Raw genomic sequence first — 15124 nt, forward strand, 5'->3', positions numbered from 1 at the left:
GGTGCCCTGTGCACGCCTTCATCCCCTTCTGCACATCCTCACCCCCCTGTGCTCACCTTCATCCCCCCCTGCTCACCTTCATCCCTGTGCTCACCTTCGTCCTCCTCCGCGTACCTTCATCCCCCCCTGCACACCTTCATCCCCTTCCACACACTTTCATCGTCCTCCGCGCACCCTCATGCCCTGTCGCCCACCTTCATCCCCCTCTTCATCCCCATCCTCACACCCTCATCCTCTCCAAACACCTTCATCCCCCTCTTCATCCCCATCCTCACACCCTCATCCCCCTCCAAACACCTTCATCCCCCTCCTCATCTCCCCCCACCCACCCTCAGCCCCCCACACCCTACCAGCATGCAGATTCCCCATCTCTCCCGGACCCCCGCCCCACCCTGCGGAGCCCCTCACGGGGATCTCAGCCCACACAGTTACGATTTCCCAAGGGAACCCAGCCAGGAGCCAGGCCGAGGTCATTTCCTCGGAGCGAGCCGATGGGTGGTAACGTGCTAAGCCGCAGCCGGCTGATCGCATGCAAGTCCCTGGCCGCGACCCAGCCCGACTGTCGGGAGCCGCGGCCCCGATACGGGCAACGTGCGGCAGAAACCCCGGACCCACTGGCCATGGGGTCCGGCACGCACCGAGGACCTGTGCCGCAGTACCCGAAACCCACAGAGGTAAATCGGGGAGTGGGATCCTCCCGGCTCGGGGAAGGGATGCTCTTTGCATCCCATCCCTTCTAGAAACATATTTTTCTAATTTTCGTGCCGAGCTTGGTTGTATTCAAGCATTTCGGGATGAGACAGCCAACGCTGCAGCCCGTAAAGCGACAGCCTCCGAAGCATCCAGCGCATTCAGCAATCGTGTGTGATTAATAAAGCCGTATCGCATTCTTCCACCCTTGGCCTGCTGCTAACTTGTAAGAAATCTGGACCAAAAACTGCAACAAAATGGCTGCTATTCTCCAAGGGCCGTTCGGAGCACTCGTTACTCATCCCTTACTTGGGCAAAAATGACATTGACTGCTCCTGGAGATGACAGGCTTAATTGAGTTCAATAGGAGTTTAGGCTGAGTAAGGCATGAGCAAACAAGCGTGCATTAGCCCATGAATAAAAGCCTGATCTGCAAATGTTTAGGAACACATGTAACGCTGCGCAGGGGAGTACCGAGGGGGTCACGGCTGCGCCGGGCCTGCCGGGCCTGCCAGGGCCGGGCTTCGGCGCGGTTTCAGCGTCTGCCCCAACCACTGGCGATTCCGGGACGAACTTGTTCTGGAGCGTGGCGATTCAAGCCCGGCTCGGTGGTTTGTTTCAGTCTTGCCTCTTAATTTTTATTTGTTTTCCTCCTTCAGAAGTCCTTAATCCTCATTTCTGCTATTCTTCGTCCACTGGTGGGAACAGCAACTTCCTTTCCCAAATTATAATATAAAAGAGCTGCAAGCAGCAACGCCATAAATAATATTTTCTTATGGCCAGAACATCCAAGTCTAGGCAAGACACCAAGAACAGCTACAACATTGTAAAACTCCAACACTTCTCCAGAATGGATTCACTAATTAAAAAATGATTCCTTTTTAAAAGCGGTTGAAAAACATTGGCTTTCCCATTACTGCCTGTTGCTCGCTGCGCCGAGAAAGAGCCCGTCCTGCAAACCCACAGCCCAGCTTACCAGCCACGAGTCTGCCTTTCCCTCAAAAAAACGTCACCGAAATAAATACGCTGGGAGAGGAAGGGGAGAGAAAAACACCCCGTCGTGATCACTTCTTTAATTAATTAATGTATCACCACTTCAAAGCACGGGGCGAGAGCCCCCGAGGCTGAGGCGATGCTCTCCGCTGGGCAGGGCGCTCGCTGGGAACCACGCAGCTCCGGCCCTTCCATTGCCGGGCGAGGAGCTTCCCCGTGCCGGCCTCCCCTCCCGTACCCGCCGGGATGCAGCCAGCCCTCTCCCGCCGCAGGCTGCCCGGCTGAGGGGGCCTTTGCCTCTCGGGGCTCCGTGGAAATACCCCGCAGCCCCCCCGCAAGAGTGCAGGGGCTGAGCCTGTGCTCAGGGCTGGGTGCACGGAGCCCCCCAAGCCCCGGGGGTCTGGGGCAGAGGGAGAAGCGAGCGGTCGGAGAAGAGCCCCCCGCTTCCATCCTCCTGCTCGGCTCCGGACCAGCGTCTTTCCCCTCATGGGTGCGGGATGGGGATGCTGGCAACCACCGCCCGCGAGAGGAGAGCCGCCGGCACCGCAGTGACGTTGGTCCTAGCTAGGATGCGGCGCTCAGCATCGAGGTGAGACCTTATTTTCTTTCCTCCCCTTTGCCTTATAACCAGCTTTGCAAAAATAAAATGCATTTCCCGGGAGGTTCCCTCGAGGAGCTGCCGACAGTCGCCTCCGGCCGCTGGCCGTGCTCGTGCCCCCGCGTGGGCGCTTCATGGGGTTAAATCCAGCCCTGCACCACCGGCCTAACACCAGCCCCCTAAAACGAAGCTTCAGAAGCCTCAAAGTCTCGCGCTGAGGGGAAAAGATCATCCCAGGGGACTGAGAAAACCCTTTCTCCAAGGAAGACGCACGCTTTGGGCTCAAACGCCGTTGATAAGGCTCCTTCTTCTCTCTTTTTTTTTTTTTTTTTTGATCTTTTCTTGAGCATTCCTTTCACACCCACGCACACCCCAGCATCCTCAGCCATTGGTCTGCCGGCACATCCGTCACACTTTCCATCGGCCAAAGTAGATACACATTTCAACTGCTTCCATTCCTCATCTCCTCTGGTGTTAACAGCCAGTGCAAACAAAGGGCCCGAATATCCATCGCCTTATTAAATTGTTTTCATTTGTTTCTTGTGCCACAGTTGGTTCGGGTTAGAGGGTTCGTGTAAGTGATTTGGGGCGGGCGGCTGATGCTGTAACTGCGTTCTGGGATGGGGTGCCATTGCGTTGCACACCCATGGCAGATTTTTTTGCTCCGCTTGGGCTACAGGCTGGGAATCCCGAGGGGGTTGCAAGCAACAACGGGCAACGCGGAGGCTTTTTGGGTGCATGGAGGGAGAAAATCCTTGGGGAGAAGCTGGGATAACAGTGGCTCGTGCTTCAACGAGAGCTCGGGGAGCCCAAACCCCTCTCTCTCACCCTGCTTCAGCTTTTCTGCTTCCACCGGAGGAAACGGGGACAATTGTTAGCTCGACCGTTAGCTGAGCTTTTCCCAATTTCAAGCAGATGGTGGGTTCGTGGCTGGATTTGGGCAGAAAGCTCTTGCTTTCCCCACATTTGCTGGCCATACCTAGCCAGGGGATGCTGGCCCTGAACCACAGTGGCTGGTTCTCCCTTTAGCTCACAAGAAGGTCTCTGATCTCGCTGTGTGGGTAAGGGACAATGTCCCACGCCGGCCCGTTGTCCCTGAGCTGTCCGCCTCTGCCGATGAATCACGGAGCCCGGATTCACGCAGCTGGTGGGAAAACCTGGGCTCCATCTGCAAAGCCACTGGGGCAGATATTTGCCGGCGCTCCGGCTGCAGCTCGTGGTCCCACTGTCACTGTCAGCTGTCCCCAGCCCCGTGCAGGGATGGGTTCAGGCCGTGGCAGCGTTGCGACACCGCCCAGCCAGGATGAGCATCCCTCTTGCACAACCACATCCGGCTCATCCATCTCTTGCTCCTCGGTCTTTCCGCCCCGGCTACCTCTCGCAGCGTTAACTTGGGGGGCTCAGATCACCCCCAGAACGGGGGAAAGACCTGTATGTGTCCCAGGAAGGGGACCCCAAATTGTATCAGCCCCCTCTGGGGTCCGTACGTGAGCTGAGCAGGTGAGAGAAGCATTATCGGGGAGTCGAGGACGGTGTTTCGGGGCACCTTGGCCTGTCCCGGTGTTTCTCACCGCTGAATTAATCAGATTTGGGACTGTCCGTGCAGCCAAATCCTCACCCCACAAAGTGGGGTTTGTGCTGGAAATGGGGCCACGGGCTGCCCTGCTCCCCCCGAGCTGCCCCTCTCCAGCATCCCCCCTTCCCAATGACTCCCCGCAGCCCCCCGTGACACCCCACGGGTCTGTGCCACGGGGCGGCACCTCCCACCCGCCACCTCCCCACGAGCGGGGACCACCAGCCGGGCTGGCTCCAGCACCGGGCTGTGCGGGGCTCCGTGGGACCACCAGCCCGGTGGGGTCCGCAGGGATGCCGCAGAACGCCGGGGCGGCGAGCAGCGGGAACGTGGGGGGCTCGGCGGGGCCCATCCGGGCGCCGAGCGTGACTCAGCACCGCACCCTCCTTGTGAGTCACCCCGGCGCTTCCTGGTGCACCCAGAGTTTTCCCTTCCAGGTCCCTCCTGGTGGCACCAACCCAGCCCAGCCCCGTGCTGGCGATGCCGGCTCTGCCTCACGTGGCTGCCGGCCCTCCTCCGCCAGCACCGGCTTCCCTCGGCACGTGCCCACGTGCCGCCAGCGCTCTGGGTGCCAAGCTGCTCCTCAGGGACCCAAATCCCCAAAGGCTTCCAGGCAGCGGGGTTAGACCCGGCGGGTGGAGAGCCCGGGGCGTGCACAGACACCGCGGGCACCCCCCGGCCGCTTGCACCAGGGCAAAACGGGGCAAAGCAGGGGTTTGGTGCCCGGTGGGCAGCGAGCTGGGCGGGGGGTCCCGCGCTGGGAGCTTGGGCAGAGCCTGGCCACGCGTGGGCTCTGTGCACACTCATAGGGGGCTGAGGAAACAGGGACCAAGGAGACCACCAACCCCCCTCTCCCTGAGAGACTGAGCTACAAAATACAAACCAGAATCTAAAAAAAAAAAAAGAGGGGGGGGGGGGAATGAGTTTCCAGGATCCGAGTCCAAGAAACATCTCAAAGGGATGAGATCCGGATCGCAGTCGGCCTCATCTGCTAAATATACCCCGGGCCTGACTCTGCCATCTGCCCCAGACCAGCGATCTGTCCCCAGTTTGCCCGGAGAGGGTGGCCACAGCCGGATGAGCGTCCCACGGCACGCTGCGGGCACCGTGCACCTCGAGCCACCCCAGGAGCAGCTGTAACCGGGAGCATTCGCCGGGCACAAGGTGGAAACCAAGGGAGCGGAGCAGGATGGAGACGCAGGAGCATCCACCGGACACCGGCCCGGGGCCCTGGCAGCCCCGGCGGCCCCGGCGCAGCCGCTACTCGCAGGCCAGCTTCCCGTCGAAGCTGGAGAGGGCGATGGCGAAGGCTTGCACGGCGCAGAGCGGGTAGTTGTAGTCCATGGTGAAGGCATCGTCTGCCACGCGCCCGAACTGCATCACGATGTAGTCGGCTGCGGGAGAGAGGGGGTGGCTCCGGTCGGTGCGGAGAGGGCGAGCGGCTGGGATGTCACCTGCGCACCCACCCCACCCTTTTCCCAGGGGACCCATGCGGCAGCATCCCAAAGAAGCCCCCCCCCCGCCTCCACCGACCTCTGCCCACGGCTCGTGCACCGGCTTCACCGTACCACAGCACGTGTTACCGAAAAGCATCATTTTCCCGTCGTACGGTCCAGCACGGGACCACGGCACCCTTCGGTCCCCCCAGACCCCCTCCCTGGGAGCCGCAGCCCCGCAAGGGACAGGGACCCCACTCGCCCCCCCGTGGGACCGCTGCTACCGGAGGGCGGGTGACAGGAAATCTGTAAAAATAACCAGGGGCCCCCGAGAGGTTTTTTCTGTCCCGTAACCCAACACCCGGAGGCCGAGGGCTTCTGACTGCGCCGGACAGGTGACGAACGGCCGCGTCCGGCTGCTCGTGCGGGGACAGAGCCGCTGCCACCCCCGAGGGACTGTCCCTGAGGCACGATGCACCCTGGGGCGAGCCTGCTGGCAGTGTGGGGTGCGTGCTGGGGGGGATGCTTTGGGGTGGCCTGGGCTGAGCGAGTGGCTGTAGCGTGATGGGGGGGCTCAGCACCCCACGGGATTTGTCCTTGCCCTAATCTGCCTGGTAACAGATGACCTGCGCGCTCCCTCTGCCGGCACCCGGGGCCAGCAGGCAGCTGCCTGTGCGGTGCCGCACGCCCTGTCCGGCTTCGTCCCGGCTCCAGCAAAGGCAGGCAGGACCCCAAAGCAGCCACGCATGAAAGAACTACACCTCAGCAAAAAAAGGGGCCAGCTGATGGCAGTGCTCCCCCACCATCACCCCCCGTCCCATCCCCTTCCCAGCCTACGGTCGCTGCCGTGCACGATCTGGAAGTTTTTGACGGAGGCGTGGGTGACCCGGCCGTGGAAGTTGAGGACGTAGGACTGGGTCTCGTCATTCCACACCGGTGCCTTGTTGTGCAGCTCGATCACGTTGTCCATGTTTTTGTTCTGCCATCGCATCAGGAGGCCGTCGTTATCCTGGAGAGGGGGGGAGAGCAGAGTTGGGGTGACCCCCCCCCATGGCGTGCCCAAGGGGATGCTCTGTAGCAGTACCCGGCTGGGAAACGGGATCCAGCGTGGACAAAAACCCCACAAACACCACACCTCCCACCTCCCAGGGAGGTGCCCTGAATTTCAGGGACACCCAAAAGCCTTTCTGTGCCCCGAAATGGGTAAAATCCAAGGTGAACCCCAGCAAATCCAGCCCCCAAGGAGTTTCTCCCGGTCTGGCCCCGACTTACGTTTCGGGGCCGGATGGGCACCCTCTCGTTGTCGGCGTTCATCCCGGGGATGATGACCGTCATCTTCCGGGGGCCTTTGAACCCTAAAACGTTGGTCTCCTGCAAGAGAAGCCCCATCCCTAAAACCAGCAACCGCCGCAGGCTGCCGTCGCACCGGCAGCTGAACGAGGGCTCAGGGACGGATCCAGCCCATCCCGCGTCTCTGCGACCCCCGGAGCAGCAGCCCAGCGAAGGGGTGCAGGTCGGGACCCCCTCGCCGCCTGCCCGGGAGGTCCCGGGGGGTCCCCGCGCCGCTGCTTACGTAGACCACGGCCGAGAGCTCCTGCCTCACGTTGGACCAGTCGGCGTTGGCCCTGTCGGGGTTCGCACCGTTGTCGAACACCGTGAACTTCGTACCCATCAGGTTGGATCTGCAGCCGAGGACAGGAGATGGCCATAGCCAGTGCCACCGAGTCCCCTCCCACCCCCCCTGTCCCCACGCACAGCCCCGGCTTTGCTCCAGCTGCAAAACCCACGCGCAGCCCCCGGCCAACGCTGTCCTTCCCACCCTTTAGCCGTTTGCTCGGGTTCAGGGCACCCCTAAATCAGGGTGTTATAGGGTGCTGCCACCGAGGGGACCCCCCGGCATCGATGTGCAGCTGCCGGCAGTGCAGCGGGCCGGGACTTGCCGGGCTCGCCCGGTGCCGTTTCTAGCCGTGACCTGTCTGCCGGGAGGAACCAGACGAGCCTGTTTTCCCCTCCCGGCCCCCCGACATGCCTCGGGTTGGACCCGGCAGCAGGGAACACTGAATTTAGCCTCCTGCCTGACCCAGCCATCGCTCGGGGCAGCCGGCAACCCATGGAGCAGGGTGCTGCAGGAACGGGGTGCTGCAGGAATGGGGTGCCACTGAAACGGGGTGCCACCTCCGCTCCTACCTCAGCTTCCCGATGAAGTTCTCTCCCCCCCGCGACAGGTCGGTGGGGTCGATGGAGATGAGGTAGTTGGAGGTTTTGCTCTTCTTACGCTTCCTCCCGGCGAGGAGGAACACCTGGGAGGGCGGTGGGACCACGTGGGGACGGGGCACTGTCATCGCCATCCCTGCCGTGCCCTCTGCACAAGGCTTGGCCCAACAGGTCACTGCCACAACCTTGCACAAGTCATGGAGTGAAGACGATCCCCAAAATACTGGCTGAGCCGTGGGGCAGGAGGGTCTGAGCCCAGCCCGGCATTACCGGGGCTCTCCGGCTGATGTTTGCTCATCATCCCGGGTACCATCGACACGGGGCATTTCCCAAGAGGAATTGCAGGGGAGGGGAGCAGCCCCATCCAGGACCCACCACCATGGTGGGATGCAGGTGGGCATCCCCCCAAACCCCTGAGGGTGCTCCCCAGGGTGGGGGCAGAGCCCCAGGGGTCTCCACGCTCCCACCCCAGCTCACCTTCTTGTCGTTATCCAAGTGGAGGTAATAGGTGGGATAAAGCCCCCGGTCCATCCCCTTCTTGTCCCGCGTCACCCGGCACTTGACGGTCACCCCCTGCGGCGCCGGCCGCAGCACGAACTCCTCCAGGTTGTCCACCTCGATGACGGGCGATGGGGGCCTCTCCTCCTTCGGCTGCGACACGAGAGGGGGTGGTGACCCCAAAGCCAAACCTGCCAAAGCCTCCCCTCCTTTCCCGGCTAATTGCTCCTCGCTCCTGATCCCCCCAGGCTGTGGCTCTGCAGCTGGTGGCTTTGGGGACGGTGCTGCCATGGGTCTCCCTGGGGATGCTCCAGCCCCCTGACCCACCCTGGAGGAAAGAGCTGCTGCCCCCCGCCCCAAGGGGACACCCCCCCCACCAGCTCTGAGGGGTTTTTTGTACCTTCTTTGATTTCTTCCCTTTCCCCTTCTTGTTGGAGTTTTTCTGCGGGGTCTCCAGGGTCTCCTCCTCACTCTCAGCTGCTTTGGGAGGAGCTGCAGGCAGGAATGGGCAGAGGCACAGGGGGTGGGGGGGAAAAAGCTTGACTCCACCGAACCCCAAAACTGAGCTCGGCATAGACCCACACCAACACCATTGATCCTGACCCCCCTTTCCATGGCCGGGCTCACCCGCACCCCCATGAGCCCCTCCAGCACCCACCACCCTCCATCTCATTGCTGGTGCCAGGCTCTCACCTTTCTTTTTGGTTTTCTTCTCCTTGGGGGGGTCCCCGCCGGTCTGGAAGAGGGACGCCGGGTTTTTCTTCTTCTCCGACCTGATGGGTTTGGTGCTGGAGTCAGAATCATCCTCCTCATCACTGTCGGTGGCGGCTGGGGGGACACGGGGGACACCGTCACACAGCACCGGGTGCTGTGGGCTCGGGGTGATGCCATGGGGCAGTGGGACTGCCCGCCACCCCCCCCACTCGCCCCGTACCTTTCTTCTTGCTTTTCTTCTCCTTCTTCTCCCCGTTCACCTGGAACACGGACATCAGCTCCTTCTTGGTGCTTTTGGCAGATTTGGCTTTGCCGTCGGGGTCACTCTTGTCTCCTGGCAGGACGGAGGGGCCGATGAGCGGCCAGACAGGGGGATGGGGATGGGCGGTGACAGGGGACAGGGAGGTGGCAGTGGGAAGGGGTGAGCCGGGGGGAGACTGCACGGGGAGGGGGCGATTGCCCCCCAGCCCCCTGAGCCTCCCGGGACAGCGACGGGGACAGGACGCGGGCGGTCCCCTCGTCCCGGCAAGGGCAGATGCAAGCGGCGACGGCGCTGGGTACCCGCCGTCCCTGTGCCCTGGGCACTCACCCTTCGGCTTCAGCTTCTTCTCCCGGCTCTCGCCCGAGGGGAGCTCCTTGGGCAGCTTCTTCTTGAGCTTTTTTGGCGGGTCTTTGTTCTCCACCTCCTCTTCCTCCTCCTCATCCTCCGAGTCCTCAGCCGGCTCTACCCAGAGGTGACACCACGGCATCAGCAACGTCATGGCCCCTTGCATGGGGGACCCGCAGCCTCACGGTTTGCGAGCAGTGAACTTCCCTCGGCAGCGCCTGCCCAGTGGGTGTCCGGCCTAGCCACAGTGGCCAGCGGCACGTTGGACATGGCCAGTGCCAGACACAGCGTGCGAAGTCACACCGCCATCTCGCGGCTGCAGCTCCGGGGTGCGGAGTGGGGGGGGGGGGGGGGGGGAAAGAGCCCCATCTTTTTGCCCACCCCATCATTTTGCTCCGGAAAGGTGACCGGGGAGCTGGTGGCACTGGCCAGCCACCGACTGCCACATTCCCAGGGAGCATGTCCGTCGCCCCCCGATCCCAAGCCAACACCATGCATGCAGGTCCCCTGCCACATCCCCTTTCCTCCCGGGTGGGTAGCTGGGTTTTGGCCAAAAAGCCCCCCCAGGGACGTGCAGAGCCCCTGCAGACACCGGGAGCATCGGTGGCACCGGCGGGACACGCTGCATGGGGATGCGGTGCGTGGGGACATGAGGTGCCACGAGCGGGTGCCGGCAGAGGGGTGGGCGCTGCCCCCCCACCTTGCTGCTTCTTGGGCCCCTTGGCCACGCGGGAGCGGGGGGCCGGGCTCTCCTTCTTCTTCCGAGGTTCCCTGGTGAATTTGGGTTCGGGGTCCTTGTCGCTCTCCTCCTCCCCCTTCTCCTCCTTCTTCTTCCTCAGCTTCTTCACCCCTGCACATTTCAAGAGATGCCTGCGATGGAGAGCACCGCTGGTGCAGGATGGTGGCGGGGACCAGCGTGTCCCCCCATTTCCATGGGAGCTGGGGGGGGGGGGGGTGTCTGTGCTTACCCTGTGCCGGGGCACGGGGCTCCTCCGCAGCCCCCGCTTCGCCCGGCTTCTTCACCCGCAGCCGCCGGGGCTTGGCCTCGGGCTCCGGCATGGGCTCCTGCCGCTTCTTCTTCAGCTTCTGCCCCCGCGGACGGTGCTGCAGAGATGGTGCCGGCCTTAAATCTCTTTTCCCTTTGCAAGGCAACCCCTGCTCACAGAGTACCGGCTCCCTTTCCGAAATACGGCCGGGCTTTTCCCCAGCCCCACGTGGGAGTAGGGACCCGCTCCAGGGAGACGGGGCCACGCTTGCACCTTCAAACGAGCCATTACCAAAGCGAGCGACTTACCGTGGGGCAGCCCCCCGGGGAAGGCAGAGGGAGGAAAAGAGAAAGGGCTGTTAGCGGACAGACGGGAGAGCGTCAGCGCTGGGACAGACGGCCACGTGCCAGCCCCGAGGACGAGGGACATGATGCTGGCACTGCCCCGACACCATGGATCACACTGGCACGGAGGGACAAGCCACCCCATGCCGTAGGGACCCCGGCCGGGAGCCACCCCGAGCACCGGCTCATCTCCTGATGGGCGTCCTGGGGGACCCGAGCTGGGACAGGGGACACGGGGACGGGCAGGCAGCCTGGCTCTGCACTTCCATCTCCTCTCGCCCACGCAAAAGGCTCCAGTCGAAGGCAAGGAGCTGGGGAGCCGTGCCGGGATGGAGGTCAGCGGGAGCGGGGGGGATTAGGCACAGCACACCTAATCCTGGTTAGTCGGGCCTATAAATAACCCTGATTTACCCAATACGGAGCATGTGGGGCAGCACTTGGCTCCGGACAGGAGATATTTGGGGAGTGGGTGTCAGCTCGGGGCCCTCAGAAAGTGATTTAAGCAAACCCAGTCGCACCAGGGCACCCACCGCCCGCCAAAGCACCTTCCCCCTTGCAGGGTTTCGTCCCTCCCGGATGCCCCAGCACGGTGGGCGAAGGCAGTTTGCAAGCGGGAGGATCCGGCCGGATCCCAGCGGGATCCCAACGCTGCAGATTTGGTGGTGGGGGGAAGCTGGGGGTCCCACAGCGGAACTGGGACCGGGCTGGTTTCTTCCATGTCATCAGCTCACACCGAAAAGCTCCTTCGCATCCTTTAATCCCTTAAGCAGCTTGGGGGGAGGACAGCCACTCACTTCATTACTTAACGAAGCCCTTAGAGGAGGGGCTGCTGATTAAATCGTGTGGTTGATGAAATTGCTGCCGAGACCCTTCCGAGGCCGGGTGGCACCCCAGGGCTGTGCCGAAACGCGGTGAGGGGGGTCTGGCCTTTGGGGTCACGGCCTGGGGAAAGTGAGTCACAGCTGACGGCTTAACTGAGAGGCTTAATTAAAAGATTAATTAGGAACTGAGAGCCCACCTCACGGGGTGCTTCGGAGTGATGGAACGGGGGTTTGGGAAGGATGCACAAAGGAGCGGGGGGGGGCCGTGGGATTTCCTCTACCCACCTGCTTTGGAAGGGGGGGTCCCCAAAAGCTCATGCCCCCCTGGGGCTGCAGCACCCCAACAGCGCAGCCCGTTCAGCCCTAATTTGGTCTCGGTGTGGGGCCAGGGTTTAGGGGTCTCCAGCCTCCCCAGCCCTTGGGGACAGCCTGCAGCAGGGGACGGTGGCACTGGGGAGGGGGGGAAGGATTTTTTCTCACCTGCTTGGGCTTGTGCTGCTGGGGGCTGCCCGGCTCCTTGCTGGGGCTGTGGGGCACAGAAAGCAAAGGGGTGAGGGCTTTCAGCCCTCTGCAGCTCCCGGGGGGCTGAGACCCTCCGGCCGAGCACCACCCCACTTTTTGGGGTGTGGGGGGGGAATGTCAGCCTTTCGTTTGGCTCCAGAAGCAGCTCCCCGGTCTCAACCGGGTCGAGCGCGGCTGACGGCATCCTTCCTAGCAGGGAGCGCGGGACGGGCTCTGCCTTGGCCAAGGATAACAGCAATGAGGTTCATTTGGGGATCCCCCCTCTAACGAACGCTTTTCCTCTCCGCAAGCCAATGAGCATCATCGCACCGACCCCCAGAGCAAAAAAACCCCTGATAAAAACCAGCTCATTAAATTACATTTAAACTGAAAATAGGAGGAAAAGGCGCTGGAGGAGATGGGAGCCCGGTGGGGATGGCCAGCACATCGCCCACCCCGCAGGTCGCATCCTGCCCGCCGGCACTGACCTGTCGGCGGCCCAGACCTCGCGCAGGATCTCCGTCTGCAGCGGCATGGCTCCCGGCCCGGCGTCGAGCGGGACGGCTGGCTCCCTCCGCCCTGCCCCGGCCTCCTTCCCTCCTCCCCGGCACCGGCCGCTGACCGCCCGGCACGGCAGCCCCTACCAGCCCAGGGCTGGATCCATGGCTCAGCCGCGGTCGCGAAGGTCCGAGCAACCTCACGGCATCGGCTCGGCCGCCTCGGCGAGCCCCTGCGGCAGGAGGAGGAGGAGGAGGGAGAGGAGGAAGAGCAGGCGAAGGAGATGATTAACTTTTTATTTCTCCTGAAACTCGGTAATAGGATTTCAGGGGCTGCCGGCCAGGCGAGCAGCTGGCAGGGCGGTAATCCCAGGAAAAGGGGGCCTTGCGGGGGGGCACGGGGGGGTCAGCCGGACCCCGGGCACCTTTTGGGGGTGCACGGCTCCCCCCACGCTGGGTGGGCTCCCGGCACGGCGGGGCCGCTCGCTCCAGCCTGGTGTGGGCAGAGGGGGGATGCTGCCTGGCCTCGTTTAGGGTGACCCTCCCTGGCTACGCCTTTTTCCACCCAAAAGTCTCCTCTTGGTGATAGAAAAGCAGGATTTGGGCCGGTTTGCCTGAGCTGAGCACGGGGAGCCCGTGCCGGGGACGGCAGCATCCCCCGGCTCCAGGCGATGCTAAGGGCTTCCCTACGGACCACCGCTCCGCTCCGACCCCCGCCCCGTGTCCCCAGGTCCCTTTGGGTGACGGGTTTCGCGCCCTGCGCGTCACCACGCCTGCCTCGCTTCGTTGTTAACAGCGCTTAATATTGAGCTATTAATATTCCGCTCCGAAGGCTGCCTGCGGATGCTCTCCGGTTGCAAAGCTGGATAAACCAAGCGTCCCCAGTGACCCCACCGGACCCTCGGCCTTGCCCAGCCCACCGCAGACACCCCAAAACCCTTCGCCACCCCATTTCCAACCCAGTGCCCAGTGCCACTAGATGGCATTTGAACACCGCGCACCCGGGACCCGCCAGCACCGCGAAGGTTTCGACGCCTTCGGTACAAAATCCTCCCGGTTTCCCTTTAATCTCTAAACCGCATCTCATCGCCTGCCCGAGTTCCATTTCTTTTCCAAGGGGGGAAAAAAGCACCAAACCGAAATAAGCCAAAAATCTGCTTAAAAACGGGGGGAAAGCCCAGAAGCCCAGCAAAGCAAGTTGGGTTTTTTCCCCGTAGAGGATTGTTTCCTATGGAAAATGTGGCTTGGGCTGCCCCCAAATGACTTTTTTTGCCCTGCCTGCAAGAAAAAAAATAAAAGCCAATTCTTTGCAGAGCCCCTGGGTCTCGCCGCACCCTCCCCGGGCAGCACCCACCGGGATGCTTTGCTGGCTACGAGAGACCCCGGGGATGGTGTAAAACCGGAGACCTGGACGAGCGGCCGCACGGCATCCCCGGTGCTTGCACGCCGGCTGCGTCTGTGCCCTGCTCCTCCGGGCTCCTTGCGGCAGCGGGGCAAAGCATCGCCCGGCCGGGTGCACCCCGGGGAGCCCCCTCCCAAAGGTACATGCTGGCAGAAGAAAAAAGCATCAGGATAAACCCCCCCGAACTGGAAAAAACAGCTGAGACTCCCAAGGAGCATCCCCCAAGCCAGGCATCTCCGAAGCACGGCGTGCCGGCCCTCCAGGGAATGATGGTGCTGATAAAAAGGGGCAGCATCGGTCCTTGGGGACACCGCTAATTCCTTAACGAACCCCTCGCTGGAGCTGGGGCATCTCCACCCAAGGGAGAGGACACCCGTCCTCCTCACAGCCACCCCCTTTGCTGAGCAGGATCCAGAGAAAAAGCACTTTTTTTTTTTTTTTTTTTAATTATTATTTCCTTTCAGTTGTTTATTTTCAAGCTCCAAAAGGGGTATTACAAAGAACAGACAGGAAAAATATAACAACCGGAAAGCTGTTCTCACACGGTAGTGACGGCATCCCTTTAGGATGGAGGGGGACGATGGCCAAGGTGGCGGCAGCACCGATGCGGGGACACAATGCGCCCCGCGCACGCCGGGGTCCCCCCTCGCCACGGCAGCGAGGACCACGGGAAAGCTGCTCACCGATGAGCCGTAAACCCGCGGTACCAGCTCAGACCCACTCACTTGCTTTCTGAACCACAGGATGTCAACCTGCTCTTTTTTGTCCCCTGTATGGACCCCAAATTAGCAATAAAACTCCCATTTAAAGATGGGAGCCGAGGGTCGGGGTGCAGGCTGCAGATTGAGTTCCTGCGAGCAGCGGAGCTGGACAGGAGGCTTTTGCCCTCCAAGGAAACAGAAACCAGCTTCTTCGAAAGATAAAATCCCCCCCGAAACAGTGCTTTAAAGGCGAATTACGTCCCTGCACCGAGGGGCTGCAGCGGAGGTGATGGGGTCCTCGCCCTCACGCCTGGCGCCGCATCGCAACCCCTTCGGCCACGGGCAAGAAGCCACCAGGAGAGAAAACCAATTTTCCCCCCGCAACCCAGCGAGCACCCATGGGTGAGCGAGCTGCCGGGTGCTCCGGGGTGCTGGGTCCCCGTGCCCGTGCCGGCGGTGCTCCCCTCCGCGCTCGGGGCTGGCAGAGGCACCGTGGCACCCGGTGCCGGCGCCGGTGCGGTGCAGCGCGGTCGCGTGCCGGATACAACT

General features: G+C 62.4%; 1 protein-coding gene across 1 annotated transcript; it reads right to left on the reverse strand.

Annotated features, from left to right (window-relative positions):
- Window positions 1-5114: 5114 nt before the first annotated feature.
- TULP1 (TUB like protein 1) lies at window positions 5115-13559 on the reverse strand. Its single transcript, XM_075521697.1, is given in 18 exon segments — window positions 5115-5248; window positions 6128-6299; window positions 6563-6661; window positions 6864-6972; window positions 7478-7590; window positions 7982-8155; window positions 8403-8525; window positions 8676-8830; window positions 8937-9050; window positions 9306-9440; window positions 10024-10173; window positions 10292-10420; window positions 10423-10427; window positions 11955-12000; window positions 12464-12512; window positions 12598-12708; window positions 12711-12864; window positions 13432-13559. Coding segments are annotated over 18 exon segments (2100 nt in total).
- Window positions 13560-15124: the final 1565 nt, after the last annotated feature.

Source organism: Mycteria americana, chromosome 20 (genome assembly GCF_035582795.1).
Source record: "Mycteria americana isolate JAX WOST 10 ecotype Jacksonville Zoo and Gardens chromosome 20, USCA_MyAme_1.0, whole genome shotgun sequence".
Classification (NCBI taxonomy): domain Eukaryota; kingdom Metazoa; phylum Chordata; class Aves; order Ciconiiformes; family Ciconiidae; genus Mycteria; species Mycteria americana.